We start from the raw sequence: 23123 nt of genomic DNA on the forward strand, positions 1-23123 counted from the left end.
AGCATTTTTCACCACACATCCTTCAGAATTATTTTGGATCATTGTATAACTGAGAATACCTAAATCATTCACGGCTGATCATTGTACAGTATTGGTATTACTGTGTACAATATCTGGGCTCTGCTCACATCCATCAGTTCTTCTAAGCTTTCCTTGGTTTTTCTGAAACCATCTTGCTTGTCATTTCTTATAGCACAATAGCATTCCATCACAATCATATACCTTTACCATCTTTCTTAGAGAGAGACCTTTTAAACTCCTAAGGGTTTCATTACTCATTGATGAAGATAATCTTCATCTGAGATGACTCACTGATCTATATAATCAGCTCCTATATCACCTCTGTGCTTCAGTCTGGAATCTCCAACTGCAGATTGGACGAATAGTTACCAGGAATTGGATGTAGGATTCATGATTTGGGAAAGTAATGAACTGGTGATCTTTAAGTTCCTATTTCAGCACTAAATTACCTGAGCCTATAAAGAAAAAAAACTTACAAAAACTGAAAGGTGTCAAAAAGTAAAATGAACTGCCTCAGACACAGTGACATAGATATCACTAGAGATCTTCACAGGCTAGATAACTACTTTCTAGGGACATCACAGAAAAAATTCTTGTCCAAAATATGGGTTATGTGGGCCCCCCAAACTCTTTCCAACTCAGATTTTATGATTACAAAAATATTGCACACAGCCTTTGCATTAATGTTTATTGTAGAAATAGAAAGGGTTTTTTTTTAATACATGACTTTTGGTGTTCATATAAAGTCTATACTTTCTTTATTATAGTTATTTTATTATGTCTCAAAGACAACTCGCTATATTATCTATACATTTTATTCAGTACAGAAATGGTATCCTTTCCAAAAAAATGTTTTTATATAAGTTTGAGAAACCGTGCATAATGTATACATTATTTTATAATCCAAGAGAAGTCTTTGCATTTTTAAAATAATAAAGTAAAAAACAAGTCGAACCAAAGTTAAAGTAATCTAGATATCCTAAAATTTTCACGTTCCATTTCTGAATTCATATCTATTTCAAGTTCAAACATACTATAAAGAAATACTTGTTTACTATAATAGATTGCTTGCTGCCTACTGAGAGTCAGATTGTCAGAAACATCGTACTGAACTGTATATATAGTTTAAATGTCCCCTTAATCCACCCACTTTCCAAGATAAACTTATCAACATTAAGCATTGTGTAAAACCACATGCAAAAATTTCCAAAAAATGTAAATAGAACCAAACTGGTAGTTTTCAGACTGGACATTTCAATCTTAAAAATAGATATATATGTATGTATGTATAGTATACTGCATATTAAATTGAACATTTCAAGTAACTTAAATACTTTTAGCAAACATCCAGCAAAAGATTCTTTTATGAAAAGAAATTGTTCTTAGAACAAAAAGCTAATGAGTGACTATTTAGACACCAATTTCTTGACACAGTACTGAGTCTGTGAAAATTTGAACTCTAAATAAAGTCTGTTGCACTGTTAACAATAAGCAAATTGATTTTATCCTATTGTATCCTACATATATAAAAGTGCTTAGCATAAACAAAATAAAAACATGTTAAAGATTATTTGGTTCTAGCAATATTGTTCTAAATTTTGTAATTTGTCATTTGCATTTTAAAATTTATGCAAATTTCCTACCTCTTCAAACAATTTTTTTTGTTTTTTTTTTTAAAGAAAATAGCCCAAACCATTATCTAAATTATTATTTCTCCCAGTTGGCTCATCACAAATAGGCTAAACAAATGAATGCTCAAACACACACTAAGCTATGATAAAATATAATTATTAAAGCAAGTTCCATTATTTTATCCATTGTCTGCTATGTTGGATCCTAAAACAGGCTGCCGACATATAGGACAAGTACAGTTCTCAGACAGCCAACGATCAATACAATGAATATGAAACTCATGCATGCAAGGTAACTGCCTGAGCTTGTTTCCTGTTACATATTCGTTGATACAAACACTACAGGTTTTACTTAGTTCACTCTCAACATCTCCAAAATTCCGCGTGGAAAGGTTGTCGATCTGCTCTTTGGTTAAGCCCCTGAAGTGCTCATCATCATCATCCTCATTCAACAGAAAGAAATGGGCAAGCCTAAGAATGGGCAGCGTCCCACTCTCAACTAGATTGTTGGCATCTTGAGATTGCTGGTTCTCTCTATTTTCATCGTTGCTGTTATTAGATGGGGTCCTCTCATTTTCACCACTCATTTCAATGCTGCCTTCTTGGGCCTGACTGTCTTGAAAAGAGACGTCATTTTGTTGACTGCCATCAACTGCATGTGAGTTACTCACCTCTGAATGCATCTCTCTTAAATGTTGCCCACTCCTCTGAAATTCAGACTCAGATTCAGTTTCCATTAGAGAACTCAGTTCCCCGAATCCAGTCATGATTTGCCTTAAAATTGACCGTAAAGCCACTGATGATGGCTCACCAAGTCCATTCTCTGAAATCCTACGGAGTGGAATCCTTATGGTACTGACATAGGTTCGAATGCCAGCACGTTCTGAGCGAGAAATGGTTCGACGAAAGCCTCCACTATTGCTCTCAAAGGTGACTGTGTTTTCTGCCAATCCTACTCTAGAACGAGTTCTATTTGCAATACTATCCCGATCTCTATTTTCTCCTGGACGAATCCTTCGAACTTGAAGGTCTAGTGTGATAGTTGGATGTCGCCTCACAGCAGCCGTGGGCCTAATGGATTCTTCCCCTTCCACTGTAATTCTTGACAGTAGTCCTGAATTGGACAGTGGGATGGGGGTAGTACCTCTATGTTCCCCAGCTGGCTCTAAAAAGACACGAGCTACATGCCTCCTCCTAACTGACCTTCTAAAGGTTTGTTGTAAAGGTGTATTTTCACTATGTAAATTACGTTCTTCAGAATCTATAGTATTACCTGGTCTTTGCACTGGTGACCGGCTTCGACTATTTACAGCAGATTCTAAGTTTACTGGTTCTTGTCTTTGGCTTGCACTCCTCGTGGGAACAGGAGTTCCACTCCTGTTTCCCCGGAGCTGTGAAGATGCACCTAGCCCTTCTCTAATGTTGTATTCACTAGTGCCCTGAGGGTTTGCATGACCACTAAGATTATCATTCACAGAATTTGTTCTAGCAACACTTACTGACCCCCTATTTCTGTTCCTTACTCTTCCCAACATAGAAAAAGACATTTCTACTGAATTCTGCCTCCTTGAACTTCTTGCCATTCTAGTCCTTGGGACCCTGAGACTGTCACCATTCAGAGTCACTGAAGTCTGGCTCCTTGTTCTCCTGGCCACGGGGCTAACTGCTCTTTGGTGTCTGTTTCCAGGATGATTTCTGCTGGCATGAGAATGAGAAACACTTGCATATTCATCACTGGGAGCTTCAAATCCATTGTTTTCGTGATTTATATTAATTTCCAGACTAAACCGAAACTCTCCACTATTCGGATTTGTTCGACTCACAGCTCTCCAAGTCTGGTTCCCACTCTGTCCACTTCGAGTTGCGTTGCCCGTCCGACGGAAAGTGTTCAACCATTCTAACAGGGAGTCTCCATTTGAACCATCCCTGGGGATCTCCGCATCTAGGAAACATGGAAAAAGTGGATTTAAATATACTATTTTCATTAGGAAGCTTAAGAAAAACAACAAAGTAAGTCAAATTAACATAATAATTATGCCTGTATTTTAAAGTTCTAGGACTATAATAACATCACAAAATTTAAAATCATGTCTATATGATCACAGCAGATAAATCCTCATTAGAACAACAAACATCAGGAAAAGTATGAAATACTAACAAAAGGCACCATGATGCAGTGGAAAAAGCTTTGGACTAGCTGTAAGAAGACCTGGATTCAAGTGTTGTCACAACCTTACTAGCTTGTGTCATTTCATCTCTGAATCCCAAGTTACCTCATCTGTATAATGAGGAGATTGGAAGATGATCTCTGAGATACCTCCTAGCTTTTGTGAACCATCAAAACTTTATGAATTAATGTTCTGTAACCATAAAGCACTTTGTGAATGGGAACCATTATTACATTTTAAAATGAAAGGCTTTTAAGATTATCTTACCCTCACTGTAGAGAGAAACAAAAGGCAGTAGTACATTCACTTTATGGGTGTAAAATTATTTGGTAAGAATCAGAACCATAAACCTTTGGAGTCAAATAAAGATCCACTCTGAATCTGGAACTTCAAGAACTGTACCTTATTATTCAGGAACTTCCACAACTTTGAAGCTCAGGAAAGGAGTTCTGAAGACAACTGCCAGTGAAGAACTGATCACCTGACACTGATGCACTGAACAAATAAATGTACTGCCTGTCTGTACAGTCTGTGTAGCTCTTAATATTTTCTACTGTTAACTACTAAATTAGTAAATTCTAAAAGAGTAAAAAGTCACATTATAAGTGAGTTTTTTTAGAAAACCATAGCTTTAACAAGTCAAGTTACAAAATATTCTATTCACAAAATTCTTCCATTCACTAATAACTATTGAAAGTAGGTGAGATGACTATAGTTTCACCATATGACCATGACCTGTCTTATTAAAGATTTCAGAGAGTAATACTACTAATCAGATAGTAAAAGAAAAATTTTTAATGGATATGAATACAGATCTTCATTGTATCTACCTAGTATTAGTATAATTACTCATCATTAAAGAATGGGTGATGAGGTGATGAAATAATGCCTTATCATCAGTGACATAAGGGTCTTCACATTTAAAATGAAAGTTTTTGGACAAGATGACCTTCAAGGAAGGTCTCCACAAGATCAAAACATATAGTAGTATGATGAATTCTCTTCCATTTAAATGTAATCAAATCACTGGTTTCATGGTCTTTTAAAAGCTGTTTCTTTTTTATTATTTGTAAAAATGTAATTAAACCTAACATATATTTGAGTATGAGGAAGCAAATGGGTTAATTTTTTTTGGCCAATGAGCTTTGAAAAGTTCATCAATAAAAAGGCATTTAAAACAAACACTGACATTTTAAGTCACTTCCTTATTTGATAACTCAAACACATGGTATGACTGTAGGTACCACATGTCTAACCAGATGTCCTTTATTGTGTTTTCCAAACATGTAAAATGGTATCAAGGAGAACCGTAAAAAAAAAAAAAAAATAAACTTTACCACATATTCCTCTTCCACATCCAATTTTTGCAGTTCATGACAATTCTAGGATTTTTTTTTACTACTTCATTACTAAGGTAAGAAGTCTAAGAGTAAAAGTTTAGTCATGGCAGTAATAAGAGAGATATATATGTCCATGTGTATGTTCATGCATGGAAATTTCATCAAGCATCTAGACATTTAGTCACTCCATTCTCTACTGATATACAATTAGAAGTTTAGTTATATCCTTTTGGTAGACAAGCTTCACATTCTTAGAGTGAAGCCAGTCTTAATAATGAATCTAATTTTATATCAAATAAAAAATTGAATATGTAAGACTACACTGTCCAACTAATATATTTCACTTTGTATATGTTCAGATAAAGTCTATTACTTGTGGAGGTGAAGAAAAAGTGCTCACAGTACCTCCCAAAGTTCCTCCCTCAGTTTGTCTATTTTCGAGGTCAGGCTGGGATGCTAGATGCTCCTTGGCTCCATCTAATCGCTGCTGTAGCTCTTCTGATGTTATTTCTCCTAAAAGCAATTAGGAAATGTAAACTTTAAGGTCAGTCTAAATTTAATTGCTCAGTTTTATAAGGGGAACATATGAGATGTGGAACAAATCTTTAGCATACTATAAACAGAAAGAATTTAAATGTTCATTGTTTTGGAGATGCTAAAGGAAAGTGAAAGCATTATAAATGTTGGGCCCAAAGAGTAAATATCTAGGAATTTTAAACTTCTAGTAGCATATTCTACATATTTACCGGAAAATCCAAATAATAATAATGTTTTTATTCAAATTAAATTTATCCCTTGATCTCCTGGCAAGCTGCTCTAGGTTGATAAACTTTGGACTACAATTCTGTGGATTTCCTCAACTTGATGTAGAAATCAAGGAAGGAATGCTTCTGGAAATGTCAACTATTATTTATTCCCAAAGTCTTCTTGAACTTCATTTAATAAATCTTATCATATATAATCCAATGATCAAGTTGGATCTACAGAGTACACTGGCTTCTTATGAGAGAGGTAGTAAATCAAATAATTAAATAAGTAGTTATACCTAAAGATTTGTAGACTCTTATTTTGCATAATGATTGTAATTTCACTCACGAAAATTTTGCTTAAATATATGTGTGTGTGTCTGTGTTTGCATACATATAAATATATGTCTCCACCTCTGTCTAGAACATCTTATGGGACAGATGTTCTTATGTATCATCAACCTGTTTTGTAAGTTAAGTTGCTTGTGTAGCAGAAGCATTTCCTGCTTTCTATTCTAGACCAACATAAAGGAGTATTCCAGGTTTTTTTTTTAATTTGTCACTTTAAGGCAGATACTAGTACTTTGATTCTCTGAAAAGAACTCTTCACTTGCTATGCTTCTAAATTGTCTCCTTAAATGCCAAAATATTTCTCTCCTGCTATACATCTCTTACCAGGGGTGCCTAGGAGATTGTGGTCTCTCATTAACCTATAATCTTCATCATTGAGTTCATTAATGAACTGGTAATAGGCCTCTTCCCTGCTGAGGCGCTCTTGCTGCCATCTTCGCTCATCTTCACTGTGACGGTGGTCTTGAGAAGAGGCCTGTTCACTACCTCCACCTGAACTAGACCTAGACTGATCCATGCTGTGATATCCTGGCTTCCTGTTTAACCGATACACAAAAAAAAATTCAATGTGTTAATCATAGATTACAGGTTGCTTCATTTTTCATTTAAGTTGGACTAGAAAAACCTTGTTTTCCTCTCTTTTTGCACCCAACCACACTACCACCCTCCACCCTTATAACAGATGACACAGCTATTCACTTCCCTGGGAATATATTAAAGCCAAATGACTAGAGATTTTTCACCCCTCCCCGCCATTTCATTCTCATACCTTGGCATCAGTACCCTTTCCTCCTTCACTCTGGCAGCAGAAGACAAGGTATCTGACTCCTCCTTCCTAAGATTAATCTCTCTACCAACTCCTTTGATTCTCTTCCCTCCCCATCTCTTCAGGTTCTTGTTCCTGCATCCATTCCTCCCACCCCCCTTCATGAGCCTTTAATCTTTCTTTCATCACTGGCTTCTTATCTGCTAAAAAACAAAGAAACAAAAATGCTCAGATCTTCCTAATTCTTAAAAGTATATAAAAACCTTTACCTCTTCAAAGCATTAGTTATCTCCTCTTTCTCATCCTTTACTGCTAAAATTCTTGAAAATCTTGTTGATTCTCAGTTCAAGCTTATTATCCTTTTTCCTAAATCCTTCATCCCTCTGACTTCACTATTTCTAATATATATAAAATCAAATGAAAATGGTGACATGGGGTGTATTATATATACACACACGTCATGTCTCTGTTTTGACAATATATTTCATTCTTCTCTCTCATTACCAATCCTGTCAATTTTATTTCTAGAGTATGTCCCACATCCATCCCTTTTTCTGTATATTCACGGACCCCAATACAGGCCTTTATTATTACTTGCCTGGGTTATTATATTAGCTGCCCAAGAAGTTTTCTATCTTTAATCTCTTCCTGTTCAATCCATTCTTTATACTGATGACAAAATAATCTTCCTTACACGTGGATCTGGGCATATCACTCCTAGCTCAAAAACTTTAGTACTTGGTAGGCAATAGCAAGCCAAGGTTTACACTCCTCTGACTGGCATACAACACATTAAATACTGTTACCACAAAACCTTTCCAAGCATTATCTCATACTACTTCCCTTAATTCTCTCTACACTCTAACCAAACAAAAATACTTTCTGCTCCTAAATCCTGTATGCCCTGGGCCTTCAAGCTTCCCTAATACCTTTGCCCAGGCTGTTCCCTATACTTGCAGTGTCTTCTCTTTCATTCTCTAAACTTACTGAATGCTTACCCATCCTTTCAAGCCACCTCAGATACCATCTCCTCCACAAAGCCTTCCCTAATTCACACCCTTCCAGTCAGAAATAGTTTTCAATCTATGAACTCATTAAAGTGCTTTGTTTTGCAACTCTCCACTATACTTAAACAGAAAAGACAGATGGAGCAAATGAAGCATTATGTGTCAGGTGTTGTACCAATATTACATATATTAATTGCAATATTATACATTATCTCCCATTAGACTATAAGCTCCCCAAATGCAGGTACTCATCTCGTAAATTTTATATCTCACCCAGTGCAGAGACTTTGCCACAAAAGACTTGCTGAATGAACTGTATTTTTAAAAATTAAGGAACAAATAACTAGATCTTTTGATGTGTATTTCCTATATGCCAAAAAACTATAGCAAGAGTTTAAACAAACTTTAATTTGAGTCTTAGTTCCAATATTTACTAGCAGTAAATCACAATCTCAGCTTTAGTTTCCCCATCTGTAGGTGGAGTTAATAATACTTGTATTACCTATCTCACAGGGTTATCAGGAAAATACTTTGTAAACTTCAAAGTACTATATAAATATGACTTACTACTACTAGGCAATTTAAATGAATCTAAGAGCTTAAAAAAATACAATTATTATACCAAATCAGGAATAGCTAAAAGACAGTTAAGCCCTCAGTGTCTGTCTAGATTTATTTGCACTGTACATTTCTCAGACCAAAGTTATGCCAAAGTGACAAACTGAGACAGTTATCTAGATAACTGTCAAAACATACTACTTGTAACTCAATTTTCAGTATATTTCTAGATAAAGTGAATTTTAATTTACTTGAATTACCCAGGTAATTCTCATTTTGTTCAAAGGGATACCTGAAGATTATCAAAATAAAACAGTGTATTCAAGTAGATTTCAAAAAGTAAAGTCCTGAAATGTAAAACACTCCCTATACCAGACTTTGCTATAACTCTGTCAACTATATCCTACCCACTCTGCCTGGAGAGGTTATTTCCCCATAATCAAAAAGAAAGATCTGCTACCTGTAAAATGACAATATGATGTAATCTCATAGGAAACTGCTACTTCCACATAGATGGCTGGAGTCTAGGGTATTACGTTAGAGTATCTGATGGCTCCTCATCCTAAACCCCATGCTTTCCCTACCCAATGGACATTTTCCTAATGTCTGACTTGTGGCAAGCCTTGCTGAAACCTGTCAATTGAGAGGATATTTTGATTAGGCAGCAAGAACAATTTCTGGCATATAGCCACATTTGTTTCTCCCCTGCAGCAATCTCTTAAATTATGGCTCAAGTCAATTGGAAATTTTTGGTTTTACACATTAAAAAAAAATTCTATTTTAAGAAAAACATCTGTTTAATTAAATGAAACTACCTATAATTGCATTCAATTCTACAAACGTTTATTAAGCCCTATTAACAAGGTGCTAGGGATACAAAGATAAAATGAAACAATATCCTTGCCCTTCAAAGAGCTTGTAATCAACTGTGGGTGATAAAGTATCTACAAATATAACTATAATAAAAGGTATAATGTGATAAGTGTGGAGAGGTACAAACAAAGTGAGAAATTTTAGAATGGATTACTTCCAGCTTGGGAGATGCAAGATAGAGAAGAAAGCTATAATAAGTATCACCAAAGTTGGATCTTGAAGTAAAGAATTTTAACAGACAAAAACTGGAGGAAGAGGATGAAAAGGTGAGGCAGATTCATTCCAAGCAAAGAGATACAGTGGAAAGAGGCAAAGGACAAAAAAAAAGAGAGGTCAAGAATGAGTGACATTACAGTAGAGTTTGGTTAAATGTAGAGTCCATGAAGGAGAATAGCAAGAGATAAGAGTAGAAAGATAAGTTAATTCCCAATAGTGGAAGGCCTTGAATGCTAGGATAAGAAATTTATATTTTATTCAGTAGGCAATAAGGAGTCATTAAGCATTCTGGAGCAGATGAATTCATTAGGAAGATTATGTAAACAGCAGTGTAAAGGATAGATTGAAACAAAGAGAAAGGAGATGATTGTATCTACATTTAACATTTCCAGGATGATCTGAAAGCATTAATCTACCTTTTTTACTTCTAGGGAATGATTTAAGGCTGGGAAGAATAGAACATAGTATTAAACACAATTTCTGGTAATTTAGTCTACTATAAAAAAAAACATAGTAATTAAAAAAAAATACTCCCTTAAGTCCACAAATAAGAGCTGTCAATGTGGCTTGAAAAATATTAAGAGCATCATATATTGCTAGGTACTTGTTAGATATTATTACTAGTGGAACATTCCCAACATGGAAATTGAGTCCTGAAAAAAGTAACAAATATGCATTTTAATTGCACTTCTCCATTCCTTTGGCAACAAGTTCCTTCCACTGTCCACAAAGACCACTGTCTTAGATATCTGATCAGTGTAGCAAGTCTTAACCCTTGCACCCTGAGAAGTTATTTTAAGAGCAAGAGCTGGGTACTTTGTACATGAAACAATCTCCATTTCTTGGTGAGGTCTGGCACAGGTACATATAACATAGCTCTTAAGACTATGTATATAATACCAACTACTAGGCTTCCAGCTTAGACTTGGAGTTCCCAATCATCACAGAAAATATTTGGTTCAGCTGTAAGAAACCTTACTTCTCACCTACTCATTTTAGAGAAGAGAAAACTGAGGCCAAAGGTCAAGTAACTTGCCCAGGGCCATAGTTTCAGGCCAAATTCAAATTAGAAACTAGGTCTACAGATTTCTAGTCCAGTGTTATTTCATCACCACATGATATAAGGGTAATTTCTTAAGTAAATGAATACTTACCAAAGGTAAGACAGACGCACACATTTAAGGCAGTGCCTGAAAAAACAGGCTGGGAATATTCAAATTATATTTATATATTCGAATACCTATATTAACTTTAAGAGCATAAAAAGGAACTCAGATATGAAATGGGACAAACAACAGCTAAGTGGAAGTTAACAGCTGTAAAAGCTATCTTTCCATTTTTTAATTTTTCAAATCAGGGAACGATCTACCATTAAGTAAAGAACACAGAGCTTTGCATACTATTTTCTTCTAAATAACTGAAAAAAAAACAACTAAATTATCAAGCTATTCTAAAATTATTACTGGTAGTAATAATTTTAATATTCCAAAGATATTTTCGTGTATGATTCGTCATTTAATCACAAGATTTAAACATAGTTTAACTGCCTTCTAATTTTTAAAAAAAGGCATGAACTGCTATTATCCTTTAATTACTTTTTTCTTTCCTGGGAGATACCCTTACAAAAGCAAGGAGAAAGGGTTAAATATTCAAAGTAGGTTGCCTCCGGGAATCCCGGATACTTCCGGGGTATTCTATCATTGCAGCCCCCAAAGGACTACAAATTCTCCACGTGGGTTTTGACAGATAACAGGCCTAGAAAATGAAATTTCCCCAAAAATTAAGTTACGAAAATTCGGCATGACGTCCCTTCCATCTAACAAGAAAAATCTAGGCCCTTCTTCCACGCGGGGTTGGACTTGCCTCTAAATCTGCTTCCTTATCCACTAACCCCCACTCAGTTACTATGGCCGTAGTTCAAGTTTCGCTCCTTAGGCTCCAGATCCTCTTTCCACTCCCCACCAAGCCCACCTTGGTCTGCTACTGGTCCCCTTCCGGGCAGGGGCTGCCGCCTAAGACACGGGGTGGGTCGGTCGGCCCCAGGCCCCCAACCCCTCCCCAAACCAGCCTGCCGCGGAGCGTCCCTCGGCAACCCGGACTCCCACCGGGGCAAGGTTGATAAGCAGCACTCTCCAGCCAATCCTAGACGAGAGGCGCTCATTAGCGAGGGCCTCAGCCAATCAGAGGAGAGGTGGGTGGAGCCGGCGAGGGAGAGGATGGCCTGCTTTCCTCCTCCTCCTCCTCCTCCTCCTCCTCCTCCTCCTCCACCTCTTCCTCCCAGGGCAGCGGCGGCCGCTCGGTCCCACCGCAGCCTTTGCCACCGTGCCCCCCGCTCACCTCACCCTTCGTTCTGGGCTCCTGGTCCGGCCGCGCTGGAAACGGCGGCTCTCCTCGTGGGGCCCTGAAGGAAGTGGCGGGGGCGGCGGCCGCTTCCCCTCGAAGCGGTTCCTGGTGCCGAACGGCCGGGCCTGACGGGCCTGCTGCGTCGGGAAGCCGTTGACCTGGAGACGGTCCAGACCGCAGCTCCGAGAACGTCCGGACGGAGGGGAAAGGAGACGCGGGGCGGAGAGAGGGTGAGGGGTGGCTGCTGCGACTTTTTACCACCCCCGATCCCTTCCCCGTAGCCTGTCCACCCGTCACCTGCCAGGCCGAGCCGCCGCTCGAACGCGGGGATCGGTTCTCCCGCGGGCTGAAAGCATCGCGGGTGCTGCTGGAATCGCCGTCCGGCGGGGAGCCAGGATTCCTGAGTCCTGCGTTCCGCCCACTAGACCACTCCTAGGCTCCACGCCCCCCTCCCTCCCAGCTGGTTATCACATGGCCTTCTTTGGGCGTGACACTGCGCTCCTCCTCCTGCCTTGTCTGCCGCACACGCTGCAGCTGCGGGGCTGTTTGTTGGTGGACTTGGGGGATAACTTGGGGCCAGCCTTTCTCTCCTAGTCATGAATAGACAGTTTCACTCTGTTATTTACCTAAAAGAAGATTTCCTCTAAAGGAACACACTGTAGTTGTGATTCAGTTCAACTCAGCAAACATGCCCTTCCCTTGCATATTGTCACTTTTAGATTCTAGGGATACAAAGGCAAAAATGAAACGTACCTTGTTTTGAAGTACTGGAATGAGAATAACAAACCAAGTACACATTGATCAGGGTGACACCATAGGGCAAATTTTATAGAAAAAAAGTTACCGGGGGTTTTAGTGGACCCCAAGCCAAATGAATCTGTTAAAGGGATAAGGTTTAGGAGCCAGCTTGGGATTCAGTTGTTATAGGGAACTCCCTAGGTACAAGGTTCTTTTTCCTAGAGTAAGGTAACTTCTGGGGCGGCCAGGTAGCAAGCACAGCGAGTAAGAGAGCTGGCTCCAGTGTAGGGATGACCTGGGGATCAGATGGAATCCGGGCTCAGACACTTAGCACCCACCCAGAAACACCTGGCCTTGTAACCTTGAGCAAGTTACTTAACCCCAATTGCTTAGGGGCAGCCAGGTGGCTCAGCAAGTAAGAGCACCAGCTCCAGTGTCGGGATGACCTGGATCAAATCCGGGCTCAGATACTTAGCACCACAGCCAGAAATAATAACTGGCAGTGTAACCTTGAGCAAGTTACTTAACCCTGATTGCTTAAAAAAAAAAAAAAAAGTAAGGTACCTTCTCTGCAGCTTATAGTCTTAGAGAATTGGGCAGACAGAGCCCTGAGAAATGATTTGCCCAGGGTCACAAGACTAGGGAAATGATAGGTCCCTCTGCTCATATGGAGCTGGGCTCAGGTGTCCCATTTTAGGAAGGACTATTAAGCTAGAAAGAATACCTAAGAGGGTAAGCAGGATGGTGAGGGAGTATGAGACTGTCAGAAAAAGGGCATGCCATACAAGCAAAGTTGGAAGAATTGAGGGACAGCTGGAAAAAGATAAGACTCAGGAAAGATTTGATTGTGGGCAGCACAGTGGATAAAACACTGGACCTGAACTCAAGAAGAACTGAGTTCAAATCCAGCCTCGGACACTTAGCTGTGTGACCCTGGGCAAGTCACAACTTCTGTTTGGTTCTGTTTCCTCACTAAAAGGGAGATAACATCTGCCTTGCAGGGTTGTTTGAAGGAACCTTGTAAGGATCAAATAAGATAATACTAAAGTGCCTAGCTTAGTATACCATATGGCAAATAATAGGCACTGTATAATTGTTTATTCCCTTCCCTTTCTCTGATGGCTGACTTAAAAGTACTGTTAGGCAGAAGCAAGTGAGACTTAATTCAGCTTGGTCCAGAAGGCATTACTGTAAGCAAGGGACAGAAGTCACAGAGAAGCAGATAACTTCCTAACTGACCAAAAGTGGAAGGGGCTACAAGGAGCAAGTGAGCTCCTCCTTGAGGTCTTCAAAGGAAGACTAGATGTGCATCTATTTGGAGTATCTTATTAGAGAGATTCTTATGGGGATGTGAATTGTTCCCGGTGGTCCCAGGTTAAATGGTTTTCCCAGGGCTGCACAGTCAATGTGTGTAAAAGGCAGGAACTGAGACCAGGTCTTGTTAAGTCCTCTCTTTGCCTGCTATATCATGCTGTGTCTCTCTCAGAATAGCGCTAAATAAAATAAATCAAGGAAATCTATTTGAACATTTGCTATGATCAGGGTAATACAATATAACATGGTCCTCACCCTTAAGGCATGTACAGTTTTAATTGGGAGAGAAGAAAAAGCATGAAGAAATCTAATGAAACAAGTTTAAGAAGTGTCAGGAGGTAGTACTTAACAGTGTCATATGAGCAGTACAGACAGGAAGAGTGAGATCACTGGAATGGGATCATTTGGGAGCATTTCATTTTGGGATGCCTTTGTTGGGTCTTGAACAATAGTATTTGAAAAGGGACAGATGTCAGTCAGTTTGGTCCTAAATATCGGGGTCTCTTGGTACCACTATGAGAGAGCCTGGAGTCTGCCTCATGTTCTCTCTGAGTTCTCCATAGGCTTTGGGTCACATGTTCTACATAAGCTCCTTTATCACCTACTTTTAGTCTAAAATCTAGTCACCTGGGTCGCACAGACTGAATTTGAATATAGGTCCTCAGTCTCCAAATCTAGTGTTTGTTCTGCTCTTCCTCGGACTCTAGGGCTTACCTGCCCATTAACGACAGTTGGTTAGTGCTTAGTTTTGGTTTGGTGGGGGTTGAAGGAGAAAAGTATGTGTGTTACAGGGGTGGGGAGGTCAGGGGAGTTGAATCCTTTATCTACAAGACATATTCGGGGAATTGAAAACTTTTAATTTGTATGTTTCTTTATATTGCTCTTTCTAGCCCATACTAGTTCTAGATTAAAACTTAATTCTTGACCACCCCCATACCTTTCTTTTCTGACTTGCGTATGACATGTTAAGGTCCAGTTAAAGTTCTTTAGCTGAAGTCTCCAAAGTCTCTACCCATCAGGTTATGTTACTGTGCTCATGAGCTGCTTAGCCTCACTGAAATTATAGCATCATAGACTTTTATAATTGAAACAGACCTTAAAGAATATCTAGTCTAAACTCATTTTCTAGAATTAGTAAGGAACTCTAGAGTTTCTTATAGTATAACTGAGGCCCAAGGTTAACCCAAGTTTCCTGACTATTACAATGAAATCTGTATTCAGGCTAACTTTCACCCAGTATGAATACCAAAACCCAGATTATGTTTTGAAAGGCATAACAGTAGTAAGAGCATTCTTGGGCTTCCTTCTATAATAAGCCATTGCGCAGGAAGATCAAACATTGGCCAGCTGGCAATTGTACCACTTACCTATAGTGTTTCATTCAAACAAACCTCATCTTAACCCCAGGAAAATGTGAGTTTCTTGTGTGTGTGTGTGTGTATACATACATATGTGTCTATATAGGAGGGTATATGAATGCATATGTGCGTATGTGTATATATGTGTACAGGTATACATAGATAGAGGGCACAGGACCAATTGAATAGGAAGGGATGATACTTAAAAGGTCAAATTGAGAGGTGAGAGAGGAATATAATGAGAGGAGATGGGGAGAGACAGAATGGGATAAATTATCATTATAGAAGAGGTAAGGGAAAATTGTTACAATGGAGGGGAAGAACAGGAAGGCAAAAGGGAATGGGTCAACCTTACTCTCATTGAATTTGACTTAGGGAAGGAATGACACACACTAAATAGGGTATCTTGCCCCACAGGAGAGTAGGGGGGAAGGGGATGAGAAGGGTGATGATGGAGGAGACGGCAGGCTGCGGGGGAGGGAAGCTGGACGCACAAACTTTTGAAAAGGGACAGGGTCAAAGTAGAGAATAGAACAAGTAGGGGGCAGGATAGGATGGAGGGAAATATAGTCAGTCTTTCACAATATATCCACTATGGAAATGTTTTGCATAGCTACACATGTACAACCTATATTCAATTGCCTATCTTCCCAGTAAGGGTGGGTGACAAGGGAGGAAGGGAAAGGATCTGGAATTCAAAGTTTTAAAATCAAATGTTTAAAAAAATATTATTATTGTTATTATTTTATATGCAACTGGGAAATAAGATATACAGGCATTGGGAGAGGGGATGGGGGAGAATATAGGAAAGAGCAAATTGGGGGAGGGGGTATACAGTGGTGGGTAGGGGAAAAATGGGGAGAAAATTTGTAACTCAATATCTTGTGGAAATAAATGATGTAAGCTAAAAATAAACAAAATCTAATAAAAAAAATAAATGTTCATTGAATTGAAATGAAGTGAATTATAGGTCCCTTCCAACTCTGAAATTCTATAATTCTGGCTTAGGGAAATTGCCTCTAGGGGAATTTATTTTGGGGATACTGTCCTGGTCTTTGGCAAAACAAGTACTTGGCCTTAAAAGTAGACTGGCCATGACATATCAAAGAAATAATGTATCAAACAAAAAGTGAAAATCAATGAAACATTCAGCAACAAGTAGCTCCCAGTAATCTCAAGTTCTAAAGACCTTTAGAAGTCACATGTTTTTGTTATTGTACCAAAACCAAGAGGAAGACAACATGTATAGCCCTGACTAGATTGAAAGAGGAACCTTCTCTTGACCTCTAGAACCTCCACTGGAAAGTAAGAGGGTTAAACAAGATAACCCTAAAGATTCCTTCCAATTCTAAATCTATGCTCTTTGGGAATGACAGGATAGGGCTCTCCAAAGAGCTTTGCTTGCCTTCACAAAATGTCACTTTCACAGCAGGTACCCATTTTGCTTTGAAGTTTCCTCTAGAACAAGATGCATTACCTGGGTCCATGAATTTGAATGAGAGAAAAAAAATTACATTTTAATTCTCACCAACCTCCCAATGAAATTCAATTAGGAATGAAATGAACAATTCCACATCCTTAGAAGGGATCCATAAGCTTCACCAAATTGCCAAAGGATTCCTTGACAAAAAAAGATGAGTTGTCTAAGAGTTGCCAGGGATTTATGATTAAACAGTGTGTCAGAGGCAACTGGTAGGACAGGAAAAAGAGCACTGGGCCTGAAGTCAGGAAGATCTGAGTTCAAATCCAGCCTAAGACATTTACTAGCTATATGACCCTGGGCAAGTCACCTAACCTCTGTTTGCCTTAAACCACTCAAGAAGGAAATGGTAAACCACTTGAATATTCTTGCCAAGAAAACACTATGGACAGCATTGGTATACTATGGACAGGGTCATGAAGTGTTGGACATGACTAAATGACTGAATGACAATAACAAATAACATGGTATATAGGATATAGGACTTACTTCAAGTGTTCCTGACTGCAAGGCTGGTCTTCTATCTGTTGTGCCATTCTACCTTCTCAGAGATTATACATTTCCTTAATGGTCTCCTTCATGCCACTTGCCCTTGGGTCATTATTGGAAATAGGTTGTAACCAATTTCTATAAAACATGTCTCTCCATTGCTTTTTTATTATAGATATGCATAGACTTTGGGCCAGGTGTGCTAGCACATCCTAAGGGAACATTTCCATTGGCTCTTTCCCTTCCTCCCAGATTGTACTGGCACCCCTGGCCCATGTTCCACACACACCTACATCCTAATTCTTAGCGCTTGTCCCAGATATATGTATTGATATAGTAACGCATCAGACTGCCCATTCAAATGTATTCCATGGTCTGGACAATGCCCTTTTTATCCATTTAGTTCAGTTTTCCCTGTAAGACTTGTTTGACTGAGCAACCATAGATCAGGGCTTCTTAAATTTTTTTCCTCTTGAGACCCACTTGCAACCCATTTTTGCCTGATAAATTTTTATGTGATCCTGGGTATGTAGCTACGTAAATTAGGTATACAAATCAAACAATTACTGATAATAAATAAAACAATTCTTTGGTATACATATAATTTTACCATTTATTAAAGATTAAATCAAATTTGCATCCTAATGAGATGGATGTGCTTGCTTATTTTTACATAAAGAATTAAATGTTGGTGGAATATTTGATACTGTAGGATGTAGAACACTTGCAAAATTTTTCAGAGTTGATCAATATTTTGGCTTTATAATCATCAATGCTGAGAGTGCCACTTCACATAAATACATAGTACAAAATGGCAGAAGTATGTTTAGGGCCATTTCAGAAATGATTGGAAATTCTGTCCTAATCCCAAGCCAAAATTCATTTAATGATTTTTATTTTTATTTTTTTAGGAAACTCAGGCTTTAAACATGTGTCACTTGATAACAACAAATTCTTCTTGAATCCTAATGGCAGATGACTGATGTTTTTCATTTCAAATGAGTATGGTTTATGAACCCAACCTAATTTTTTAGAATCAAAATTTGAAAGGAAGTATTTCTGAAATTGTGTCTGCAAGCACTTCAGATAATCAATTGTAACTCTTAACAATTAAATCTTTGGAAAGGTTATTTTCAATTATAAAATAATTTGTAGCTGTAAACATTTCTAAAGAACCATTTTCCACCCTATTCTTTCATGTTAACTTTTTTTTAGTAAAACTTTTAATTTTATCATTTAACATAAATGTTACAGTGTTTTCCTTGAAGCAACATGTTTAATTGTTGAGTTTTTCAAAAAATATCTGACAAATAACATAGTTTTGAAAGCTATAAGTCATTATTAAAAAATGAACAAAATCAGATTTTTGCTCAGTCAAAAATATAACACCTTCATCTTTCAGTATCAATAATCTGTTTAAATTTTGCCATTTTGAGCTTATCTTTGCATGTACTAATAAGCTTTTGTAATCAGTCCATTTCTTTCCAAAGGTTTGAAAACAAACACCTGTTAAGGGCACAGCTTTTAATGAAGTTAATGATGTAGGGTTTTCTTGGCAGAGATACTGGAGTGGTTTGTTGTTTCCTTCTCATATACATACATAGGTGTGTATATGTATGTATATGTGTGTGTTATTTAGGATCTTTCCTAAAACCCAACAACCAAAACTACTAAACAAGCTGACAAGGAAGTTCCTCATCAAGCAACATGATAGAATTATGGGGCAGTGGTCATCAGATGAAGGTGATTGACAGTACAGGAAACTTCTATTAATTGTCTGGCTGAAAGATCAGTGTCAAATGCCCTCCACTAGGGCCTTTAAAAAGCATGCATCTGTTCTGAAGAAGACATTTGTTCTCTATCTTCTTCCCTTGTACCTCTTAGAGAGTACAGTAGGAGGGAGGAAGGGATTTTCTTCTATCCTACTTCTCCCATTAAGAGCACATGGCAACATTGGGTGGAACAGAATTGCACTATGATGTCTGTTTGGGAGGAGTCAGGAGTCTATCCAGTCTTTGGAGCTGGGTTGAAGACTGCTATTGGTCCTAGGGTATGGGTTCTGGTTCTTTCTGAAAGTTCCTTTCAGTATCTTAGGCCTGGATTTCAGCTGAGCCTGAAGCTGCAGACCATGGAGACTATGACCAAACATTGGAGTTCATGTCTCTCACCCAGGAGCATGATCAGGATTTCCATCAGAGTAACTTACCCTTCAGAGATACCTCACCCTATGAGGAGCAGCTCAAGGGCATCATGAGCCCAAGACATTGGGGAGCCCAGCAGCACTAGAAGTGTAAGGTGCTTTAGCCATATGTGTTCCCTCCATGTGTGCTTCTGCACTTGTACATGATATATGTTTCCATTCTTACTGTTGATGCACCAAATATTTGTGAGAAAGAGTGCCTCAGGTTAATGAGGGTGATATTTTATTGCTATTTTTCTTTTTTATGCAATTTTACTCACTACCTTTGCTTTGAGCATGAAGGGAGTTCAAAAGCTCTAGCTTTACAAGTTAGGACCCACAAAGGAAGATCCTTGAACCCAGGACAGTTATTCCTCCCAGGAGACCCAAACTGGGAGCATAAGTTGGGGAAGGATGATTTAAAGGGGGGCAACAACCATAGGTATAGATACACATATTTCTTAAGGAGTTCTTGTGTGGCTTGTATTTCTCTTTCTAAAATAAACTTATTTTTGCTATTTCCTATTCTGTTAACCTGAGCATTTTATGTTTTTATATGTTTATCCATTTCATTTAAATTGTCAGTTTTGTTGGCATATAGTTGGGCAAAATAGCTCCTAATTATTGCTTTTATTTCATCTTCATTGGTCATAAATTCACCCTTTTCACTTTTGTTACTGGGTAATTTGGTTTTCTTTATTTTTCTTAATGAAGTTAGGTTTAACTGTTTTATAATGCTGTTTTGTTTTTTTAAAAAATCAGCTTCTAGTTTTATTTGTTACTTCAGTGGTCTTTTACTTTCAGCTTCATTAATCTTGCCTTTGATTTTCAGGATTTCTATTTTGGTGTTTTATTTTTGTTGTTTTTTTCTAGTTGTTTTTAGATGCATGCCCAATTCATTTATCTCTTCTTTCTTTTACTTATGTAAGCATTTAGAGATATAAATTTTTCCCCCTAAGTACTGCTTTGGCTGCATCCCATAAATTTTGGTATGTTGTCTTATTGTTATCATTATCTTTAATGAAATTATTGATTGTTTCTATGGTTTGTTCTTTGACCCATTCAGTCTTTAGGGCTAGATTATTTAGTTTCCAATTAATTTCTAATTTATGCTTCAAAGGCCCATTATTGAATGTAATTTTTATTGTGTTGTAGTAAGAAAATTCACATTTCAAAGATTGGTGTTAGACCCTCTTTCTATTCATACAGGTTATAAAAACTCTGTAATATGAGAGATGTTTTTTGAGAGTTGCTGTGGCAAAAATACCACACTTTGACCAAACTGGTGACAAGTCTTTCCAAACTTTTATCTCAGTACAATAGATATCCAGCCCATTGCTGGGCCTATAAACATGCAAATATCTCTGTGTGTGTGTGTGTGTGTGTGTGTGTGTTTCAGTGGAACAAATTCTGGATTTGGATTTAGAGGACTTTGGTTCAGCTCCCAGCTCTGCCATTTACTATCCATGTGATCATGGGAAAGTGACAAACTTCCTGGGACTTAAAGCTACATCCGTAAACATGAAGGGATTGGACTAGATGGCTTTTAAGTCCCTTCTAGCTCTAAATCTATGAGCCTAGGAACATCATGTATAAGAACCATAGTACATACTCAAACTACTCTTAAATTTTGGGGAAAAAATAAAACAATAGATTTTGACAAGATATTAGCACCATTTTAAAAAGCAACTATCCATATTGCAAACCTGTGAGTAATACTTCTTTGAGATTAGTTAATAAACTAACTCTGTTTTTAGAAAGTTTAAACATTTGCTAGATTTTTGGATTATGCTGATGTTGACATTAGAGGAGTTTGGACTTTAGCTATGACATGTATACTAACATACCCCTTTATTTCATACCTACGTGCATAAAAGAGAATTTTTTTAAAAGACTGATCTCCTTTTACATCTTTGTACATACTATCTTTGCTTTGGACTGGTGGCCCTTTTGGGTAGGGAATCCATAATTTAAATTAACTTTTTTTTTTAAAACAAGGAGTCCTTAACTCAGCAAGGAATCTATGTTCCATAAATTCATTTATAGGTCACTTGTTCATAAATAAAAATCCATTAACCTATAGAAACATGACTGTAAATAGCTCAGATGAGATGCCAAGACTAATCCACAAAATTAACTCAAAATGTAGCTCTATTGCTGTACTTATTATTCTAGGCTAAATCTAGAGTTCTGGGGATGAGGCATCATTCACTGCAGTAGGATGGAGAAGGGAGAGGATAAGAAGTAGAGAGTTTCTTCTCCAAGGCACTAGTCCTGCCCTAGGTGAATACTGTTAAATAGTCTAAGTTTATCTTTGATATGCTTTTACCTTTCTGTTCTCCCTCTCTCCAGTTCCTAGGTCCCCAGTGCCTCCTCTGTCATGGCATCATACATAGGCCTGCCTTCCAGAGTGCTCCATGGGTCACAACTTAATAACATTTTTTCCCTCACAACAAAAACTCCCATTCTTCAGCATAGCAAAATTAAGCCAGGAGTTAGGAAACTAGATAATACAGACGAAGGTGTGAATGACTAATACTGCCTGACCATTCCAGAAGTATTTGTGTTTTAAAAAAATAAATCTAAAATTATCAAAGTTTCAGGCACTGCTACAAAAATGGGGTTTAAAAATTCAGATGGAATGAGAAAAGTTGTTTTAGGGCCAAAGAATGACTAAGTAGCTACACCTGCTTGGGGAGGAGTCTGCCCCTAGGATTAGTTCCATAAACTATTCCTGCTTTTCACAGCTTCTTCCCTTTCTCCATTCCAGATTCTCCAAAAATGCTGTGTGTGTGTGTGTGTGTTTAAACACAACAGCTGCCACAGCAGCAGCTGTTCTGATAGTAGGATGGTAGGGTGGACAGCAGCCATTGATTAAAAAAAAAATGGGGTAGGGGAAGGGAAGAAGAGGGCTATGGGGAATTTGATATTGAGTTAGAGGTCTGAGTTCATAGTCCATCTACAAGCCATTGACTTCTCTCAGTCTCAGTTTCCTCTTCTGTTAAAAGAGGATAATAATAACAGAAGAAAGTGCTTTGCAGACTATCAAATACTATATAAACATAAGCTATTATTTATGTCAGATGTCTGTAAGTTGGGGCTTGCCTCACAGGAATAAATGTCCATTTGGATACATTACCATCTGGTCTGGACTGACATCTGTTTATAATTTTAAACTCTTCAGACTTGGCCCCTCCTACCTTTGTGAACCATCTAGTTACACTGGTTTACTTGATATTCCTCCCACATAACATTCCAACTCTTGACTGCATGTAGAGTTCACAAAATGTAATAGAAGGAAATAAAGCCGGAAAGGTAGGCAGAAACCAGCTGTGGAGGTCCTTAAATGCCGGGTTAGGTAGTTTGTATTTATTCTAGAGGCACTGGAAAACTGCTCAGGGTTCTATGACAGACCTGTGATTTAGAAAGAATATTTTGGAAATTGTATGGAACATGTGTTAAAGAGAGGAGAACCTAGAAACAAGGAGATCAGTTAGGAGGCTTATTACAATAGGCTGTGAATTTAGAGCTAAAAGATGTATGGC

At 38.0% G+C, this 23123-nt stretch overlaps 1 protein-coding gene across 4 annotated transcripts; it reads right to left on the reverse strand.

Annotated features, from left to right (window-relative positions):
* Window positions 1-692: 692 nt before the first annotated feature.
* Window positions 693-12308, reverse strand: RNF6 (ring finger protein 6). Of its 4 annotated transcripts, none has more exons than XM_069080450.1 (4): window positions 12020-12308; window positions 6582-6793; window positions 5566-5673; window positions 693-3594 (listed from the first exon to the last, which is right to left on the reverse strand). In XM_069080450.1, exons 2-4 carry the CDS (start codon window positions 6772-6774, stop codon window positions 1832-1834), a joined length of 2064 nt encoding a protein of 687 aa, XP_068936551.1. In that variant the 5' UTR covers window positions 6775-6793; window positions 12020-12308; the 3' UTR covers window positions 693-1831. The 4 variants fall into 4 exon arrangements, with proteins under 4 accessions (XP_068936551.1, XP_068936550.1, XP_068936552.1 ...); XM_069080449.1 differs by having other exon boundaries at window positions 12015-12308; XM_069080451.1 differs by lacking the exon at window positions 12020-12308 and adding an exon at window positions 11649-11782.
* Window positions 12309-23123: the final 10815 nt, after the last annotated feature.

This window comes from Petaurus breviceps, unplaced genomic scaffold (genome assembly GCF_028583685.1).
Source record: "Petaurus breviceps papuanus isolate PSGF00001 unplaced genomic scaffold, PetGlider_PUasm1.0 91133, whole genome shotgun sequence".
Taxonomy (NCBI): Eukaryota; Metazoa; Chordata; class Mammalia; order Diprotodontia; family Petauridae; genus Petaurus; species Petaurus breviceps.